This window comes from Podarcis filfolensis, assembly GCF_964270895.1.
Source record: "Podarcis filfolensis genome assembly, chromosome: 9".
NCBI classification, from domain to species: Eukaryota; Metazoa; Chordata; class Lepidosauria; order Squamata; family Lacertidae; genus Podarcis; species Podarcis filfolensis.
Genome location: NC_139610.1, coordinates 41,575,389 through 41,597,029, shown reverse-complemented (window position 1 = coordinate 41,597,029; position 21,641 = coordinate 41,575,389). Strand labels below are relative to the sequence as shown.

The 21,641-nt window shown below is 42.8% G+C and overlaps 1 protein-coding gene across 8 annotated transcripts in view; it reads right to left on the bottom strand.

Moving 5' to 3' along the window:
- The window catches only part of LOC310742458 (uncharacterized protein), a 155,518-nt gene extending 141,497 nt beyond the window's left edge, over positions 1–14,021 (bottom strand). For 6 of the 8 annotated variants that reach the window (XR_014538456.1, XR_014538457.1, XM_083571988.1 and 3 more), the window contains exon 1: positions 13,859–14,021. Coding sequence is in view for 1 of the 8 variants with exons in the window: in XM_083571992.1 (XP_083428118.1) it covers position 13,859 (1 nt within the window). In the remaining 7 variants the exon portion in view is untranslated. Of the gene's footprint in view, positions 1–5,812; positions 5,904–7,914; positions 7,964–13,858 lie in introns of all 8 variants that reach the window. The other 2 variants (XM_083571989.1, XM_083571990.1) reach the window with 2 other exon arrangements.
- Between the last annotated feature and the right edge of the window lie 7,620 nt (positions 14,022–21,641).

Here is a 21,641-nt window from a genome sequence, read left to right as displayed (position 1 = left end):
TCCTTCCCTCCTCCGTGGCTCGCTTTGAAACAGCAAAGCGGGAGAAGAGCCGCTGAGTGGGGAGGAGAGAGGGACAGAGAGCCTGCTTCTTTAAAGGAACAAAGCGGGAGAGGAGAGGAGCCACTTACACGAGTGTAAGCGGCTCCTGTCCGGTTGGTTCCTTTAAAGCAAGCAGGCTCTCTGTCCCTCTCTCCTCCCCACTCAGCTCACTACATAACAGCAAAGTTTTTCAGCTCGCTAAGCTGGGGATGAGCAGGGAGGAGGGAGAAAAGCAGAGCCTGCTTGCTTTAAAGGAGCAAAGTGGGAGAGGAGAGGAGCCTTCTCCCCTTATACCCCTCTTCTTCATTATTAGCAGCATCCTTCTCCACCCACCCCACGCATGTTCCTTCTCCCCTTAAATCCCTCGCCTGCATTATTAGCAGCATCCTTCTCCACACACCCCACGCGTGCTCCTTGTCCCTTGAGTGCTTTCCCTTCCCTCCCCACTTAAAACGTGGTTACAAAGCACGGATCCACATGGATCCTCAGGATTTTTGCACTGGGTCACCCCAAATGCACCATCAGATCACATAGCATGTCCATGGCTACATCTTGCACCAAAAAAATCACGCGCCCACTGTTGCCTGGGGCCGCAGTGGTGCAAAAACGTGGTTACAAAGCAGGGATCCACATGGATCCTCAGGATTTTTGCATTGGGCTACTCCAAACTTACTGTCAGATCACATGTCTGTGGCCACAGCATTTATATTCTACCTTTTCTTCAAGGACCTCAATACGGTTTACATGGTACTCCGACTCCACATTTAAGCTTGTGAAGAGGCTGAAAAGCAGTAACTAGCCTAAGGTCACCCAGTGAGTTTTATAGCTGTTTCAGTGTTGTATTTTAAATTGTTGTGACCCTCCTTGGAAACTTATGTTAAAGAATGAATAATAAATCTTCTAACAAGAACAATGACCGCACTCTGAGCAACTTGTCAACCATAGCATTTGCTCTATAGTGTAGAACGGAGTGGGGAACTTTTTTGGCTCTGTGGGCCTGATTTGTATCAGATCTAGCCTTATTGGCCAAATTGGACAGATGGGGGCACCTGTCAGTCACCTCTATCATAATGTTGTCAGGTGATTTGGCACTTTGAGATTACAAAGTCAGGACATCATGCAGGGTTTGCAAAGAGCCCTGTGTGGTGATTTAGAATGCCTTATGCTTTGACTTTACTGCTCATCAGCTAATAGATGAAGCCTGATTTCTGCAAGCATTGACTGAGTGAGAATGGAGAACTTGCTAGCACACCTGATCCAGCAGGCTTCAGCTCTCAGTGGCTGCATGATTGAGCCAAATTCTGCTTTCCCTTGCCAATGGGAGTGCATTTTAAGGCTTCCTATGAATTGGCAGCTGCATCTCAACTTGCCACACACCTGAAATCACATGTGACATCTGGTGTGGGGCAAGTGGGCATGGTTTGGGGGAAATGACCAAATATGAACCCCTAGTGGGCCAGATATGGCCCACAGTTCAGAGGTTCCCTACCCCTGCTGTAGTGTTCCAAGCCTTGTATGCAAAGAAAGAGCCAGGACTGCAAAGGAATAATCTTCCTTTGAATTTTCAGTGACCTGATGTCATATGCTGCCAGGGGATTGACAGATTGCTTCTAGTTCCACAGGGACCCCAAATCCAGAAAATTCACCTTAAAGGTATTAGGAAAAAATGAAATTCAGCTGAGATTTTTGTAGGGGTGGAGAACTTGTGGGCCTCCAGATGTTTCACTGTACCACCCATCATGCTGGCTGGGGCTGATGGGAGTTAGAGTGCAACAGTATCTGGGTGACATGATCCCCAACTCTGGATTGTACCATAACTTGTATGAAAAGCAAGTCTGCAGTTACTTCAGTCAAATAGTTAATTTTTTTCATTAATTTTTTTCCAATCCATACAATGAGAGACAGACTATTTCTGGATCTCATATATCTCATATTGGACAATAATTTTTGGTGATGTTTAAATACATGGGAAGAGTTCACTGCAACCTCTCTGGTATTTTGTTGAAACAAAGGAGGGAAAGAGTCCATAAATATCTCCAGTAGGAGCATGTATGAGACAGAGACAGACCTGGTGGCAAATATAATATTGTCTCATGCCACCAACATGAGACCACCAGAGAAGCACAAGACAACCAAACAGAGGATGGAACAAAACAAAATAAAGAAACAAGCCTGAATTCATGCAAAAACATTTGGGAAAGGCTTGGATTTGGTCTGGAAACATTTTAGAACAGCACATTTGCCTTGTTTGTTTTTCTAAATCAGTTAACTCTCCCTTAATTCACTTTTAAGATACAAACTTCTGAAGGGAGTTGTCTCAGAATCAATATTTTACATCTTGTACACATGTTGAGCAGCTCCCCCCAATTCTCCATTGTGTGCCTCCCCGTATCATTGATGCTAGCATTTTTATTTTAAACAAACTAACAAAAGGATAAAGGGTAAGCAAAGCAAGTCTTCACTGCATTTCACAAGATTTTAAGCAGAGTTAGCAGAATATAGGTTTTAGTTCTGCTTGCCCCTCTCAGCAGTTCATGCTATTCTGAAACCTGTTCTCAAATTTCTCAAAAATAATAATAATTCCTACCCTGTGAAAGGAGCTTCCAGCTTTCTACCTCATTCTCAGAGTGCTTTATAATGTCTTTCTACTTTTGGCGAGCATGGGATGGAGTTTACCTTGTTGTTACAAGGCAGACATGGGTAGTTTGTTTCCCCTTCCCTTTCCATTAAGCATTTCACCAACACTTCCATGTCTTCCCAGCTGTTTGCACACCCTGAGCTTCCTCTCAGCTTCAGCTGAACCATGGGAAACCAGTTACTGATCATAGGCTCACTGATTTTGTTTTTAAGGTAAGTTCCTCCTGTTACCTCTTAAAAAAAAAAAATCCAACACTGATGCCTCTAAAAAAAATTAAAGATTTAACATTAAAAATAAAAACAACAAACAGCTGCCAAATCTATAGATAGTAAGAAGCCTCCCCACTCTCCCAAGCTTACAGGAAAGCCCATCTGAGGATGCCATGGGGCTTTCAAGAAGCACAGGTACCTGAGAAGGGTGCAGAGTGTAGAGCATTAAAGAGATTAGATGTACAGTGGTACCTTGGGTTAAGTACTTAATTCGTTCCAGAGGTCCGTTCTTTACCTGAAACTGTTCTTAACCTGAAGCACCACTTTAGCTAATGGGGCCTCTTGCTGCTGCTGCACCGTGGCGCACAATTTCTGTTCTCATCCTGAAGCAAAGTTCTTAACCTGAAGCACTATTTCTGGGTTAGCGGAGTCTGTAACCTGAAGCATATGTAACCCGAGGTACCACTATAAAATAATTCAAAGGATGCTTGCTAACAATACTTGGATACCTTGAAAGTAGGATAAGCCCTGTGCCCCACTCATGAGAATTTCACTAAAATTTGATCTCCCCTCTGATAATTTCTTAATGAAGGAAGTTGCCTTATACTGTCAGACCATTGCTCCATTTGCCTCAGTCCTACTGACACTGACTGGCAGGAGCCCCAGGATTCCAGACAGAGATCTCCCCCAGCCATACGTAGAGGTGCCAGGGATTGAAAGTTGACCCTTTTGCACCCCAAGTTTATGTTCTGCCAAGGAGCTATAGGTCTTCTTTTCTCATTAATTGATGGAGAAAGGTGGGTGGGTGTGCAGATTAAATGTTTGGCACAGCACGATGCTACGACCAACACACATTGTGAAGATCCCATACACAAACAACACTAAGCTCCTTCTGGCCAAGAGCATGCCTTGGATCATGTAAAATACAGTATGGGGGCTGTATAAGGATGAGCTCATAATCAATTCAAATGATCACAGCAGCACATTCCAGCTGCTCTGGTCACAGAGAGCTCTGTAGGGTTGGGGTCAAGCGCTACCCAATTCACATTTCCCTTTCCCCACATTAGCAAATGCCTAATCATGGATTAGAGGGATGCGGGTGGCGCTGTGGGTTAAACCACAGAGCCTAGGACTTGCCGATCAGAAGGTCAGCGGTTCGAATCCCCACGACGGGGTGAGCTCCCGTTGCTCAGTCCCTGCTCCTGCCAACCTAGCAGTTCGAAAGCATGTCAAAAGTGCAAGTAGATAAATAGGTACCGCTCCGGCGGGGAGGTAAACGGCATTTCCGTGCGCTGCTCTGATTCGCCAGAAGCAGCTTAGTCATGCTGGCCACATGACCCGGAAGCTGTACGCCCCTCAGCCAATAAAACGAGATGAGCGCCGCAACCCCAGAGTCGTCCACAACTGGACCTAATGGTCAGGGGTCCCTTTACCTTTTCAATCATGGATTGGAAGTGCTCACTGTGCAAACTCATTTTACCCCCAAGTGTAAAGTCACTTAGTAAATAGGAAAGTCAGTTCTCACTAGGGATGGAGAGAAACAAATTGAGTTTCTCTCAGTTTCTCATTCTTAAGTTCAGTTTACCCCATTTCAGCATCAGTTTGCATTTTTTCTTTAAAAAATGAAAACCCATGCACTTTTAAATATAATTTCCTCGCCAATATAGACAGTTTTGCAAGCAATTTTCCTTAGCATTGGGCATTTTTGCTCATTCTGTTCCCTCATATTTGCATATTGGTATACATTTCTGCTTGGAGTAGTGCAGTGCAAAATTCAGAGATGTGCAAAATTCAGGTGGCTGCATTTCATTTCAGGTATTGGGGAGGGGAGTGCAAATTTGGCTGCATTGCCTTAAAATGCGAACCGTCAATATCTTTCCCCATCCTTAGTTCTCAAATAATTGGTGGTGGTTGTCAGAAGCTTTATGCTGTCAAGCTGGCATAGATAAAACTCCGGGCTCACGGCCAGTTCCAATCTATTTGATTTATTGACAAAGTTCAAAAGTACATCTCCAGCGTTTCAATTTACGTCCGACCCTTATGGCACAGTTGCCGCATCTACTTTTTCCCCCCTTTTCTTTACCCAGCATGCAAGTCTGCGGAAACCCCGCCCCTGACTTCCTCTGTGCACAGAATGACTCGTTCCAGGCTCATCCTCCTCCCTCCCTGTGTCAGACTCGCTGTCAGACGACAGGCTGCTAATGATCTCTTTAGGCTCTCTATAAGTGCTGGTTTCTGTTCTTGAATCTTTTCCCGTTTGCCTCTCCCTGACAGTGGTGGTTTGTGCCCTGCTCCTTGCCTTACAAATAGTTTTCTTTTATTAGCCTGTCAAGCTGTCACCTACTATGCAAATCTAGTTTTCAGAACTTTTACAACCCCTCTCGCAACAATCTGTGCCAATGGGGCAAATTCCCCTCTTGCGGAGGTCAAGGTTTCAACAGACCAGCACGGTTTTGAACACAAGTTACGTAAAATAGAGAGGAGGATAGCAAATGTGTTGACTTCCAAATACTTTGGACTACAATTCCCATAGGCTTGGCCAAAAACATGGATGTTGTAGTCCAGCAACATCTGCAGAGCACCATTCTGGTTGCTCCTGAAATAGAGGGTTGCAGTTCAAATGCTGAATACTTTGTACAATTTAACATCCAAAGAGCAAGTATTAACTTTAGTAACTGGAGGCTTTTTATATATCATCTTAACTTATGGTTATCCACCCTGAGGTTTGGGGGTGGGGTGCCTCAGAAATATGAACCAATGAATAACAAACAATATCGGGCTGATATATTTTTGTTTGGCTTCCGTCAGTATTTTAAACTTCATTCTGAAATGTGCTTCAAGACAAGTCTAGGAGATGGAGGCAGATTAAACGTCTTCACAATCCCACACAAACACACGCACAGAGAGAACATTTTGCCATAATCACCTGCTTGTATTTATTCCTGTCCAGTTCTGCTAGGTCCTCTGGGGAAGAGTCAAGAGGGGAGCCTTGTGCCAAGGAGAAATAATGCAGCACTCTGTGCCAAAAGGAAATGTAGGATAATAACTATAATGAGGCTGAGTAGGGTGGCCAGGGAAAGAGCCTGTGGCTTCAAGAAGTGCAATGTGTCAGCGAGAGAGAACAGCGGCCTCGCTGGCATGATTGCAGCCGGAGCCTCAAGCTGTAAATCACTGCACAGCCAACATGTCAAGAATGTTTGGCCACCCCTGACGCTCAGGCATCAAGCAACAAAATAACCTACTGTGCTAACCTCAAGTGGATAAGCCATGTGAACAGGCCAAATGCCCAGTGTCCAAGTCAAATTGCCAAAACTCAATTACTTTAAATCAAGAGGCCAGAAGTGATGAGAGTATATCTTAGAAACGTAATGGGGGTGGGGAGAAATTAGTTCAAAACACAGTCTCTAAATTTTCTCATTCGTATTGAGAAAGCCGCTCCAATTCGGACTTTCAAAAGTAATCTGACATATACACATTTAATCCTGGCCCGATTCTGACACACAAACATGTCAATTTAGTGTTGCCGTTAACAAGTTGAGCTGCTTTCTCCAAACCACAGTCATAATCTCCATGGTCATTTTATAGCGGGGTGGATAACCTATGGCCCTCCAGATATTGCAGGATTGCAGCTTCCATCATTGCTGGCCATTAGCCATGCTGTCTTGGTTTGATGGGCATTGGCGCTCAATATCCTCTAAAGGGCAAAAGCTGCACAGAAAGATTTAGCTACCTAAGAGAATGTCTTCTTGATAAATGTTTAGTTTTCCAGGGGACAATTTTTTCCTCTCCCCACCTCCAATACTATTAAGATTTGTTTTAAAATGGGATGTGTACTAGATTCAGCTGAATCCTGAATCCCAAACTGAATTGGGCCAAATTATGGGGTGCGGGGAATGCAGGCTTTGCTGCAGTCCGGAAGCAGCCCTGGATCACTGCAAGTTGGATTGGGCTACCCAGAGTAATCCAGGGCTGTCATGGGGCAGGACATTGGGCAGGAAGGAGAAGCAGGTGTTGGGCAGGAAGGAGTGGTTGGGTGGGAAGTAGGAGAGGCTGCGTGACAAAAAGGCCTAGGAGAGTATAAGGGATCTATCAGACTTACTTTATCTTCCTGGAATAAGGTGGGGTGGGAGTGGATATCTTTGGACATGGTATGCAGAGTGTTCTTTCATAACCTGCTTTCCCAAACATCCTCTCCTTCTACTGCCTGATATCAGAGTTCACATCAGATTTAAGAAGTGTATAGATTGGGAAAAGACAATTTCTGAATCTCAAGTTGGGCAAGATAACTTGCTACTTAAGCTATAGACTCCTTGCCCACACACAACAGCTAGAGACAACTTCGTACAAGGCAATGGCAAATGGGCTCTTCAAAGTGAGTACGTGGAAGAGAAACGCTTTCATCAGCAACTCCCCTTCCCTCTTTTGGAAATCCAGCCAATGCACAACATTCTCTTTATCACACTTTTCTGGCAACCCTAGACTCAAATATTTGTGCTATAAAAATGTTGGCATGTCATTAGCAATCTCATTTGTTGTGCCAGTTCTATTTATTATCCCATAGCAAAGAATCTCTTAAAATAGGCAGGAGTAAGATGCAACATATGTTCTGCAGCACTTGAAGAATTATAAGCATATGGCCAATAAAAATGGAATTCTTATGTCTACATTTCTATACTGCATATGCCTTTGCCGGCACTGTAACTCCATCCAGATGCCAGTTTGAGAAACAGGTTGAGCTTCAGGTACGTATATAACAGAAAGAGCCTTGGAAAGTAGCTAAATACTTTGAATATATAAGGCTGGATCCAGACCAAGGCTGGGTGTGCAGTATAACCTTAAAGCACATTCAAAACACATTTCTCCCTTCAAAGAATTACAAGCAACCATTAACAAACTACTGTGCCCAGAATCCTTTGAGGGGGGAAATGTACTTCAAATGTGTGCTTGCACAGCCTTAGATTAGAAATCTAATCAGGCTATGACGGAACATAAATTCCATTAATTTCACTAAGTCTGTCCTAAGCATACCAAGTCTGAATCTAGCTCCTTCTCCTGGCTTCTGTCACTATTCAGTTCCCTATGGAGGGGCAAGCAAATGGAAAGTGATGATAACAGGAAAGAGGTGAGCACACCCAAAGAGGAATGAGTCACTAAAGGCATCTTGTCCAAACATCCTTCAAAACATATTCCATATGAGGTGGAAAAATCAAAATTGGAAACAGAATTGTTAGATCCCAAAACTAAGATACTTTCAAGAATGTATAACTTGCTGTTGAAATGGAATACGCAGGATGAAACGGTTAAATCTGCTATGATTAAATGGGCACAAGATATTGGTCATAACATTATGTTTGCGGACTGGGAACAGTTGTGGACCACCGGTATGAAATTTACGGCATGTAATGCCTTAAGAGAAAATATTATGAAAATGATATACAGGTGGTACATGACACCAGTCAAGCTTGCAAAAATATATCATTTGCCTGATAACAAATGCTGGAAATGTAAAGAAAATGAAGGTACATACTTTCACCTTTGGTGGACGTGCCCAAAGATTAAGGCTTTCTGGGAGATGATCTATAATGAAATGAAAAAGGTATTTAAATATACCTTCCTGAAGAAACCAGAGGCCTTCCTCCTGGGCATAGTCGGCCAATTGGTGCCAAAGAGGGATAGAAATTTCTTTATGTATGCAACAACAGCAGCAAGAATACTCATTGCAAAGTATTGGAAGACACAAGATTTATCCACCCTGGAAGAGTGGCAGATGAAGGTGATGGACTATATGGAATTAGCGGAAATGACTGGCAGAATCCGAGACCTGGGAGAAGAGTTGGTGGAAGAAGACTGGAAGAAATTTAAAGACTATCTTCAGAAACACTGTAAAATTAATGAATGTTAAAAATGATGTTGGATTGAAAATAAGTGGCATTAGCAACAAGGTTAACAAGAGCATGCAAAATTGAACTGAAAATGGAGGAAAATATAGAGTTATAATATGTTAAGATATAGAGTTAAGATAAACGAAAGAGGGTAAGGATTTGCTGATTTGATTATTTAAATGGGGATACAAAAAGGGGAGGTGTGAGGAGGCCAAGGAAATAAGATAATGAGTTAGGGTTACAAAAATGGATTTGTTTTTATTTTCTTTTTCTTATTTTATGTATTTTTCTATGTTTCTTTTATTGTATTTCTTTCTTTTTATATGATCTTTTAAATTTATGTTTTTGTAAAACTCCAATAAATATCTTTTAAAAAAACCAACATATTCCATATGCTTTGGTCAGCACAGTCCTCTGAACTCTGTAGACATAAAAGGTCCATAGGACATAGGGATTTCCTCTTCTCCACTCTTATTTGCAGCAGCACATTTGAAAGGGGACACATCACCTACACCGTCAGTTGATGCTACATAGATGTTGGATTGGCTCTGGTTCCAATAATCCTAGGATCTGCTGAATTCACTGGAGCCTTGAACATCCTGCAAGTCGCAATGCCATTATGGCCGTGCAATGAACCAACCTCACTTCCCATTCCCTAACCGTATAGATAGATTTGACCTAACACACCATCCGATACCCAACAAAAGTTGGGTTCCAAGCCATTTTAGTGGGGTATGAACAAGTGAGCGAACAATGACAGGTTCCAACTGGACACACTGTTTTTGGGCATTGGGGACAGATGGCAGGATGGAGGTTGATGGATTTGGATGACAAAGGCAGGAATCAGGATTTGTAAAACCACGGGAAGCTTCAAGGCAGGAGAAAAGTTGCTTCAATAAAATGAAGAAACAAATGGTGATCCATACCCTGGTGATCTCCTGATCAGATTTCCGTAATGTGCTATACATGGGGCTACTCTTGAAGACTGTTGAAAACTGTGAACAGTGCAGCAAAAACAAATTATATTACACTGATCTAGCTGGAAATGCACAAGCTGCCTATTTGCTAGTGGGCCCAAAGTGTTAGTTACACACTAAATACTCAGAACTGAACTACATGCAAGAGCACCTGTCCACTTATCTCAGGACCTGGGCCTTCCTTGCAGATCGCTTCTCACAATCCCATAAATGAGTGTTGCCTCTTATTGGAGTGTATGGAATAGAGCCTTCTCTGTGGTGATCCCCTAATTGTGGAATTCCCTTCCTCTAGAAATAAGGCTGTGTCCCTCACTGATGTTTTATAGATGACAGCTTAAAGCACATCTTTTCTCCTCAGACATTTCAAAGAGGTCTATGAAAGATCAAGGATGCCATGAACAGAGGTATTTTGCCATTTGCTATTTAGTGGTTTAATGTTACATACTGACATTGGGCAAGCAAATTGTTTTTATTCTGTCGTGTGCACTGCCCTGGGATTATGTGGGATGAAGGACAGTATGTAAATAAAAATAATAAACCAACAAACAGGGGCTTCACGTCCTGGTGCTGTCCTTGGTGACAGCCTAAGCCCCACACCTCCATGGAGAATGGAATGAACTGAATGGGCCTGGCCTAGCATTCCTACTCTACTCAACAGCCTTTTGGGTGTGTCATCTGTCATAGTAAGTGAGGGATCACACAGGATGAAAGAAGCCTCAGGGCATTCAGCTTGCTTACTCATTGACAGATTCGGGCTGCCCACTTGGGTGGTCAAAGTCACTAGTTCCAGAGCAGAGGCATGTCACAGAGTCTTCTTGCTCATAGGGGTCTAACATCTCCTCCCCTCTCAAACTAGGCTACATCTGAATTTGAGGGTCTGTAGCACCTGTAGCACCTTTGATATTCAGCATTAGTATAGACTGCTAAGTCACTGTTGAAGGGGAAGGTCATTGATGTATATACAGTGTGTATACACTGTGATGTATATACAGTGTGTGATGCATGGTGTGTGAGGCATGGTGGTCATAGTGTTGGACTAGGACTAGGGAGACCAAGGTTCAGTTCCCTACTCACACACAACGCCCACTGGCTGACTTTGTGCCAGCCACTGACGGTCATTGTAACTTATCTCACAGGGTTGTCATGAGAATAAAGGTGAGGGGATAGAACCATGTATGCTGCCTTGAGTTCATTAGAGGAAAAGGCAGAATATAAATGTAATAAGTAAATAAATAATGTTATTTTTGAAGCTCTGCTGGATCATCAGAAAGGCTCACATACAGAAGGTTAAGGAGACCAAACAAATACACAAGTATAAAAATACTGCCCAAATAAGGAGAAGGCCATTGCTTTTTAAGTCCACTATTCTGCAATAACCTTGGATAAAAGAACTAATGTTATGTCTTTGTTAGAGCATGGATAGTCAACGTGGTGCCCTCCATTTGTTGGACTACAATTTCCATCATACTTGGTCATTGACTATGCTGGTCATTGACTATGCTGGCAGGGGAGGATGGGAGTTAGGACCCAACGGCAACTGGCTATTTCTGCATTAGAATGTCATATTAGGAATGGAAAGACTTGGGTTCAAGAAGCTCAGCCCAGAAGCTCACTGGAAGACCTTTGGCCAGTCACTACCTCTTAACCTAACTGACCTCACAGAAATGTAGAGAGGATAAAAATGAGGAACAAGGAGCCATGTACATTGCCTTCACTTTCTTGAAGGAAAGGGGGGGGGGGAGAAATAAATAAATAAATAAATAATAAAAATGAAAGGAGGCAGCCTTGCAATGAACTGAGGTGCTCCCTAAGGAGCACTTCCAAATAGGTTCCTAATAAATTGAGTTGTTCCCCAATCTCCAAAGGGAAGGGAAGACTGTAGAAAGAAATAAGCAGCCAGCTATGTGCAAAGCATGGTGTGGGATACAACTGTACTTTTGCAATGTTAGGCCAACAAAGGAAGAAATCTGACAGCAAAAGAAAATTAGTGACTTGTTTGGTTCCTATAAAAATAAAATCCCACCAGGCATTAACACTTTGTATTGTGGCATTCTGTCTGTTGCAAAAGGTCATGGCTCCCATGCGCAAGAGAAGCATTTAAGAATTGTGGTTGGCAGGACAAATATCTCCTCCTCCCATCTCACCAATCAAAATAAAATATAAAGTGATCCTTACAGGGCCAACCTCAGCCTTCCAATCATAATAAATAAAATTCCTTAGTGGGCTTCCCCCACCCCCCTGAATCTCTGTTTCCTTCACCTATTTAAAAAACTTAAATGGAAAGAGCAAGGATGTGGGGAAAAGACATTTTAGGCGGGCCATTTGTGTTTGTGAGCTGGGTTATCTGAGATACACAGCTGAAACTGGACGTAAGCCTGAAACTGGAGTACAGTGTTGATTTTAAAATAATTAACGTTAATGGTATTTTCAGGACCAACTTCCCCACCCCTGTTCTTTGCCAAAAACATTTAGAGTAAGCTGTTTTATTCATAACCTAATGTGGGTGGGTGTTTTTTTTAATGACCTCTGTGTATATTTGTTATTTCTAAAGAACCTATTGTATGTCACTCAAATGCTGCAAATGTAGATTTAATTTAGCAAACCTGGATGTTGTTATGATAGCTATAACACAATAGTTTCTTGCTTGGAGGTTTTAGCAGTAATTAGCCAAAGACGGATATGGAAGAGTAAGGAAGGAGAAAATAAATTTGAAAACTGGAATCATCAGGCCCTCTAATAGTGAGTTCAGATGGTGTGTGTCATCATGGTTAGAGATAAAATGAGCATGTTTGGGGGAAAGAGGGAGGTATCAGCCAGCTCAAGAGAACACCAAGGGTTGCAAAAGTGTGTGTGTGTGTGTGTGTGTGTGAAATGTATGCCTACACCCACACATAAAGGCCAATGAGGAGTACAGATAGCTTTGCTTGAAAAGTTAACACAGAAATTAAGAGTTGCTCATGAACAGAAAAAGAAATATAATTTTAAATTCATTTGGTATAAGTTTATTCAGAGAGCATGATCTCCACAAGCATGTACAGGATTTGACTGTGGTCACAATGAGCTGGTCTTTGTTCTTTGTATTTTCTTTCAATGATGTAACATGAAGGGAGGGTTAAGTGTTCAAGTTTTGTATGTTTAAAATTTAATAAAGTATATGTATATGTGGATCATATATGCATACAAATATATGGCTGCACATGCTCAGTATTAGCCACAGAACACTGTGTGTCTATGGGAGATGGAAGACTGAGGAGAGGGCAAATTGATAATGGAATATCCTGTAAGAGGGTTCCATTGTAAAATTTCATATATGAAAGTGATATTTACATTACAAATACAGTGGTACCTCGGGTTAAGTACTTAATTCGTTCTGGAGGTCTGTTCTTAACCTGAAACTGTTCTTAACCTGAAGCACCACTTTAGCTAATGGGGCTTCCCGCTGCTGCCGCGCCGCCGGAGCACAATTTCTGTTCTCATCCTGAAGCAAAGTTCTTAACCCAAGGTACTATTTCTGGGTTAGCGGAGTCTGTAACCTGAAGTGTATGTAACCTGAAGCATATGTAACCCGAGGTACCACTGTAGACAACTATGTCCACAGTGTGGATGTTGCAGAATTCTGACAAAAATGCAAACAGGAGCAGAAATTGCCAGTGTTTGCTTATTTTTCCCTATGTCTGGAATAGAAATCAATCCTGCAAATATGTTCACTATTCACTGTGATTGTTGCTTTCATTTTGCAGACCATATGTAATTGACTATACTCCCCTTGCTTCCATTTGCATTGCATTATATTTGCATTGAAAGGAATGAAGAGCAATAACATAATGGTGATATAATTTACATAATTATTTATCCAAGTTACAAAATTTCACCACAGTTGATGGTGAGACAAAGAATGTAGTTCTGGGCAGAAGATGACCTGCAGCAGAATGGAAACAATGCTGCATGCGATGAGTATAGGATGCAACAAAAAAACCCCAAGGCCTTTTTATATCCCTAGTCCACAGTGCTGCTGTATTATTTATTTTGGCCCAGGCTATAACAGGACACCTGCTCAAGACATCCTACACCCAATTCCAATACGGAAGCAAATCCCAAATGTGTAATACTCACTGGATTCACACAGTCTTGCCTTGCTTTTTGTTGTTACTTTCCTGTCATTAATTGGGATCTGAACATAATGTAATGCTGGGCAGTGGATAGAGACCCTGTTTCAGATGTCCACTTGACCATGAAGTCACTGTCTCGCAGTCCAGGGGTCCATCTTGGTGCCCTCCTTAGTACTGCTCCCATCAGCCCTGGTCATCACAATCACAGTGATTATGACCTTGGTCATTATCATCCACTATGATGATGTGACTTAGGCCCCATTTGCACTTAAAGCAGTCTCATATCCCTTTAAACAGTAATGGCTCCCCCCCCCCAAACAATGCTGGGAACTGTAGTTTGTTAAGGAAGTGGGGAGCACTTAGGAGACCCCTATTCCCCCCAGGGAGCTACAGTTCCCATAATTGTTTTAACAATAAAACCCTCTTCTCGGAGAATTCTCAGGATTGTAGCTCTGTGATGGAAATAGGGGTCTCCTAACAACTCTCAGCACTCTTAACAAACTTCCCAGCATTCTCTGGGGGGAGCCATGTCTGTTAAAGGGTATAATATGACTTTTTTCAGCCGGAACTCCCTGAAACTCTGTTTTGACACCTCTCAGGTGGGCACCATTGCCTTTTGAAGAGAACAAGTGAGGCATTCATGGTGAGTGCCAGCACCTCTTTTTCTAGGAAAAATAGCACTGATAAGAGTGCTTTAGAAGTATGGTGCGCAAGTCCACAAATGTTTGCATCTTTGAAAGTAAAGAAGACATAACAATATCGAATTGCATTTGAAATGCAAATAAACAAAATATTTTTTAAAAAAATAGATGCATGGTGCAGATAGGACCTTAGAATTACTTTGTGATTCACTCTGCAGTAGCGCTCTAACTTCTATAAATTTCTCACTGCAAGAGCTTGTATCAGCCAGATAACTTGCTAGAGGAACTCACGACAGAAGAAAAAGTATCCTCACAGATGCCACATTGAAAGACTTTGAAAAATCTAAGAACCTGATCTTACAGGCAACACCTGAAAGAACTGGGTGGGCTGCTCATTTTGTGCATGCGGGATGCCTACTCCGTTTGCTGCCTGCAGCTTTCTACAGCCCAGCAGGCAACTGAAGCTGATTCATAGGACTGGGCAATCCATAAAAGCTGGCCGAATGAGTAAACCTAGCTAATGCTCCCCTAGCTTCAGTTTGTCAACTTCAATAGCGAAAGGCTATTAATTAAGCTTGATTTGTTGCTTGTATTTTCATATTAAGTGCCAGACTGGCAAAAACTGAAAGCATTGTGGAGGTGAAACAAGATTTCTGTGTAAGGGAAAACAAGATTGCACTGCACTTGAGCATGACCTAGTGGCTGGTTCACTGAGTGGCATTCATGGCAGGAACAGACGGTTACTAGTCTGTTTTCCTAACTTCAGAATATGTGAACATCTAACTAGGGTAAGAGGGGAATATGGCGAAAAGGAGAGCAGAGTGATGGAGAGGCAAGCGAGATCATGGGGAATCATGTGCCTCAGACATGGGAGCATAAAACAGACTTATGACTCAGCAAATATTTAGCACCAGTTCGCTAAAAAGAGGGGGGAATTTGTAAAGAAATCTTAGTTGATCAATCATATGACTTTTGGTTGATTAATCTGTTAACCATATTAGTGGGGGTGGGCTGTAAAGAGAAACGATCTCTCTGTTTTTTAAAATAAGAGATGGAATACCTGTTCCATCCAGCGCTCCAGATGTTGTTGTTGGACTCCAACTCCCATCAGCCCCAGCCAACATGGCCAGGGGACAAGGATGATGGGTGTTGGAGTCCAACAACATCTGGAAAGCCACAGGTTCTCCACCTTTGCTGCAGGAGGCATCATCCCAGAAGAGATGCCTCCCCTTGCTCATAATGGAATGTTAACCTGATAACTGATTAATAGGACACAAATTTTCAGCCTGCCAAAATGTTTTTCACTGATTAACCTAATCAATTGTTTGATGACAAAATCTGAGCCATACCATGACATAAAGTCATTTTGGTTTCCAAAGTGTAGAGCTTATTTCAAGAGATAAAAACCTAAGAGAGATAAAATGCTGCACAATTTGTACTTTGATTACTACAAGAATTTCAGGGGAGCTGGAGGGAGAGAGTTTACATTATGAGGGTGGTTGTATTCTTATGTTTACATTTTTTTATTTTTTATTTTCGCATTTACTTATGTGTGAAGCTAAGCACCAGTTGGGGAAAGGAAATATGTATTATCCATACAGTATGTGATTTGCTTTCACAAGAAAAAATATATTTCTTTAGCTCCTTTCATCCATAAATCATGCAAAGCAGGTGCCACACAGTTACCGTGGAGCAGAGCAGAACTCTGCTGCTGGTCCCATTTCCTGCACCCCCAAGTGACCATGCAGGTGATTGGCTAGGTCGAGAGACCCAGGACTCAGGCGGGCTCCTTAGCCTACTACCCATTCACTCACCACTAGTCTGGGCTCTGAGAAAGTCAAATACATCTTTCTTTTCAGAGCCTGGCATTCTCTGCAACATGGCAAGGCATTTAAAACTCAGTTTAAGCTTTTCTAGCAACCACAGCAAACTGGTGGAGCCACCTCCCGCTAAAACCCTCACTCTGAGAAGGACCCTCCTAGCCCTTTCTCAGAGGCCAGGTGCTGAGGGAGGGTGTGAAGAAGATACCAGACCTGTCCCCACAATTTCAGCAGTGAAGATACAGAAGAAGAATAGGGGGGTCAGGGGGAAGAGGTGCTGCCACCCCAAAGGGGAGGGGCAGGCAACCATCGGCAGCAGAGGGCCTGTCAGCCAGACTGTCCCAAGGTCCCAGAATTCTGACACCCAGGGGCCTACTTTGGTAATCTTTTGTAATACCGTGCCCTGAGTGAAGCCAAAATTTGGCACCCCCAAATGGATCTTCTCTATTATGGATCTTCTCAATGTGGCACCCCTGCAGCTTGGTGCTCTGCGGGGGGGGAAACCACCCACTCCACCCTAAATCTGATACTGCTGACACCAACCCTGTGTCCATGGAGATCTGAGCTGGCAAAACCTATGCCTGAGTAGCAGCTTGCACATCTAGATCAACACATGAGCAGCCGGGCCAGCAGGGTGGTGCCACTCCTCATCAATCAAGTGTCACCCCTTCAATCACCTTAATGTAACATTTCCTTTCATATTTGGTTTCTGCCCATGTATCATGGATAGCAGCGACGCAGTGTAGTATACAAACATGCCTTTTGATATTTGGAACGATTTTCACAATATGCATAATTAGGTGCTTCTTCCAGGTTATAAAAACTTGTATGGCTGGTTATACATGAGAAACACAGGAAGTATATTGTAGTTCGGGAGTGTCTAATTTCATTTGATCCTGATAACAGATCAAGAAAGTTAAATGGGCATTCTGCATTGTGTTTTCTTTACTAATTTCCAGCCATATCCTATGAAATATAAGCAAACTGGCTTTACTGTCATTGACACAAACAAAAGGTTGTTGTGCTGGCTGTGAAGGAGAAACATGTCCAATATGAATTTTATAAGATCTTCACCTCATGTTCCTGAAGTATCAGATTTTTCATTTTGTTTTAGCAGCAAATCACTTAGATTTCCCACAATTTAAAAACTGTTTACATTAGCATTTTGCAGGGCCCTTAATCTCATTACTCAGCTGCTCCTTCACAGTGCATTTACCTGGAACTCAAAACCACACACCCCACCCAGTCCAAATCCTAAGATTTTATTCATTATGTTATACTCTGCCTCCCAAATAACAGAATTTGTTTAACAAAATTTGGTCCATCTTAATATTGACTAACTTGTCATACTGTAGGAAAATACAAGATCACCAACCAAACTGATTTATGGGGAAATGGTCTTTGTTCTTTATGTTCTGGAATGATAACTATCAAGAGAATATCCACCCTCTCAATGTTTTCGCCTTGTTATAAATATAGTGCAGAATTTGTGTATATGTTTTGACAAAACTGCAAGTTCTGTTTTTAATTATAAGGTTTTTTAAAAAAAAAAAGATTGTGAATTTTTTTTTAAAAAAAATTAAAGTAAAATGTTTAAGATACACCCACAAGTTCAGTTACACTTGTCTGTATTTCAACAACCTAGAACTTCACCTTGCATTGACCCTTCATTCACAAGCACACATGGAAAGGGAGTCGATACCTAATTCAGGTTATAAATCATTGGGAACTTGGACCTGTTCCTTATTCTTGTGAGCTCAGAGTTTTGGTGTGATCATGTTATTTCATGCATCTCCAAGCTGCCAAAACCCAGGGCAGCTTAATGCACAAATTACCCTGAGCTGTTCTCGCCTGAGAAAATATTGTAGTAGTAGTAGTTACAAATGAACTTATAAATTCATAAGTAGTTACAGAACTTATAAAGGGAGGGAGTTATAGATATTAACAGAGGAACTGAAATAACATTGTCTTTGGGCTTTTCACATGAATTAGATCTATGCAAAGTTTGCATGGCACGCCTTCCATGGAAAAAAAGAGGCAAGCTCTGTGATTCCTCATGCTTAGCTCATGTAGAGCGACTCTTAATTGATACAGGCTTTGCAACACCACCCTTATGTCTGTGATTCAAATTTACAGTGAGACGTATAGGGTGGGGAAACCCTATGAGGCCATTTTCAGTGCACACAGGCTACACATTTTTTCAGCCAAGGGAAGGTTGTCCTAATGTACAAAGCCAAGAACGAAAGAGCAGAGAGAGTAAAGGATGTCATGGAACTGTTTGCGGGGTGGAAAGCCAGTGTAATTGAGCTTCCATCCTACCACCCACAAACAGAAACTTGTCTGGATTTTTTGGAATTATATTTTCAGTCCCAAGAACTGGAAGAGTTTTCCTTGCACATTTCTTAGCAGCTTTGTTTCTCAAGACACTGAAGATGATGGTGGCAGTTCAAAGCTATTTAACCCAAAGCAGAAGGAGGAGTGAACCCAAAGCAGAAGGAGGATTGCACCCAATACTGCCTCTAATGGCACCAATCACCTGTTAGGAAGCAGCAGGGAACAAACACCCCACCCTGCTCCAAGAAATAATTACTCAATGAATGCTGTCTGCTGACAGACCTGTTCAGTAGTGCATGTGTTACAGCCTTCCACAACCTGGTGCTCTCCAGATGTTGTAGGACTCCAATTCGTGTCATACCCAGTCAGCATGGTCAATAGTCAAAGATGATGGGAATTGCAGTCTAAAACCCTGAAGGGAACCAGTCTGGGGAAGGCTAGATGGTGTAGAAGCATATTGATGCTGCCTGTGGGTCCACATCCCTTTCCACAACAAGCCTTGCACTCTCTGTAGTGGAAATCTAGGAATAAAAATATGTTTGTGCTTGCAGATCACATTCATTGGACTGCAGTTCAGCAGCATGCATTTTCCTGATTCAAAGTTTCACTGAACTTAACTGACCTGTTTTTCCTCCAGCAACTGCTTGGCTATGCCAACTTTTTTGCACTCTCCTATGTTACGTTTAAAATATTCAATGGAGGGACAGTGCATCATCACTTGACATCTATATCACACAAGTATGTACTGGAGAATGAGGACCAAAGTAAACCTGACACTCACACCTTTATGAGGCTTTGCATCTCCCATTGCAGATAGCAGACCTAGATCTAGAAAGTTTTGGAATAAGAGGGAGTCCTGTACAGAGAAGAAAGTATGGTATCCCTGACTAATGCTGTTCCTAAAGTGTTCCTGCAGAATGGATAGCTGCCTCAGCAAAAATGGGGCAATGGCCGCTGCTGGGGACTATTTTGGTCTGAATAATCAAAGAGGAAGAGGGAAAGGATGGAGAAGAAAACAACCACAGATGAGCAAAGAACTGATTCATGAAAGAGAAAACTGGCAACATTACAAAGGCAATATTTTCACTAGAATGAAACATCCCTGAACAGTTTCTCCATTCTGACTTCTACGGAGATGAAATCTTGGGCCTCGTTTCCATTCCTTTTTCCACACTGTATCAGAAATCACACAAGACAGGCTCCAATTCTGAAAAACTCTTCAAATGAGTATTGGAAATTGTCTTATACCAAGTCAGACTTTTGGCCCATCTAAATCAGCCTTGTCTATTCTGACAACAGTGACTCTCCAGAATGTCAGGCAGAAGCCTTTCCCTGTTTTGCCACCCAATATCTTTCTGACTGGAGATGCTGGGGATTTCAACGTGCAAAGCATGCCCCTGAGCTCCAACATCTTCCGTGTCATGCCTATGCCTCCTGCTGTTCAGCATGTCGCTTCTGTAAAGGACTTGCTGATACTTACTGAATCTCTGTGCCAGCACATCACCAAGTTGCAATGAGACAGTAGTCTTGCCACAGTGCTAATAATACACACCACATGCCACCCAAAGCAATGTACTTGATGGTTGAAGGAGGATACATTTTATAGCTAGAGAAAACTCCACCCATGACTGAATGCAACCATCTTTGGGGTGGGATGTGGCAAACGTTTCCAATAACCATCTGCTTGGGAAACCTAGATTTTTATGTCAGGAAATAAGCAATGCCAGATCCAACTGAGACTGGAGTAGGACACGTATTGAGAAGGGAGCCCTCTTGTCCTGTTAGCAAGCATGTTCTGCAAGTGCAAATCAATGCTCCTAAAGCATTGCGGGGCACTAGCCATGCACCCCTTCTGTGAGGACCTCCAGCTGCAGGCTGACACTTTCTCATACAAAGCTGCCTTACTTAACCCGTACCAGCTCAGACCACTGATCCATCTAGCTACTGGGGGCACTGATCAGCAATGCCCCAGGAGCAGACTTGGGTCTTTCAAATTTCAGCAGTCCCCTCTGTGAGACCTGAATTCAGCACCACCCCCACCTCTCACCTTTCATTCTGCTCAATTCGCAAAGCATAATTGTGACGCCCTGCAGCATCCCCTAGGCTTGGCACCCAGTGCAGTAGAACTGGTCACACTGCCCTAAATCTGCCCCTGAAAGCCCTTTAGGGTTTCATACAGGAATCTTTCTCAGTCCTTACTAGACTTGCCAAAGGATTGTACCGAAAGCACATACTCTGCTCCTGAGTTTTGGCCCTTTCCCAGTTTTACCTTGTGCAGATCGAGAAAACAAAATGTCAAAAATGTCAATTATGCATCAAGTGCAGTTGGCCCAGAATTTCTAGATGCTTTTGTGTTGTGTACAATGTCCACCGCTGTGGGAAAGACTTAATTTGTGACAAAGTTTAATTTGTAGTAACAAATATGGCTATCCTAATGCAAGATTGTCCTGAATCCCTGGCCTACCTGGCAGCAAGTCAGTATGCCCAATCGAAAATCCAAAGGCCAGGAAACACAATCCAGGGTCAATCCAAGTAGCCAAGTTTGAAGACCCCCAGTCAGGATACAGTCCAGAGTCAAACCTAAAGCACAGCCCTACAGAACGCCAGGTGCATCCAAGCCAAGGTCCAACAACATGACATAGAACCTCAGCTCTGCTTCCCTTTTGCACTTTGCATGCTGATTGCAGCATCTGGGCTTAACGAGGCATGTGACCCTCACCTGTTCCAAGCCTACTCCAGCTGAGGAATTATACCCCTCCTCCCAGTGCTAGTAAGCGCCATCTAGCCAGCTAGGGAGCTGGGCTGTGGGCCCTTGTCTGCTTCAGCCTCCTAAAGCATCCCTCCCCCCTGCTCCCTATGCCTCAGAGCCCACCATATTCATGGAGACAGGAGCCCCTCTGGCTCTGGTGGTGGGTCCTGCTGCTCTGGTTCCAGTGTATCAACCCCCATTCCCCTGCCATCCTCCATCACCCTGTGAGTACTTCCTTCCCCT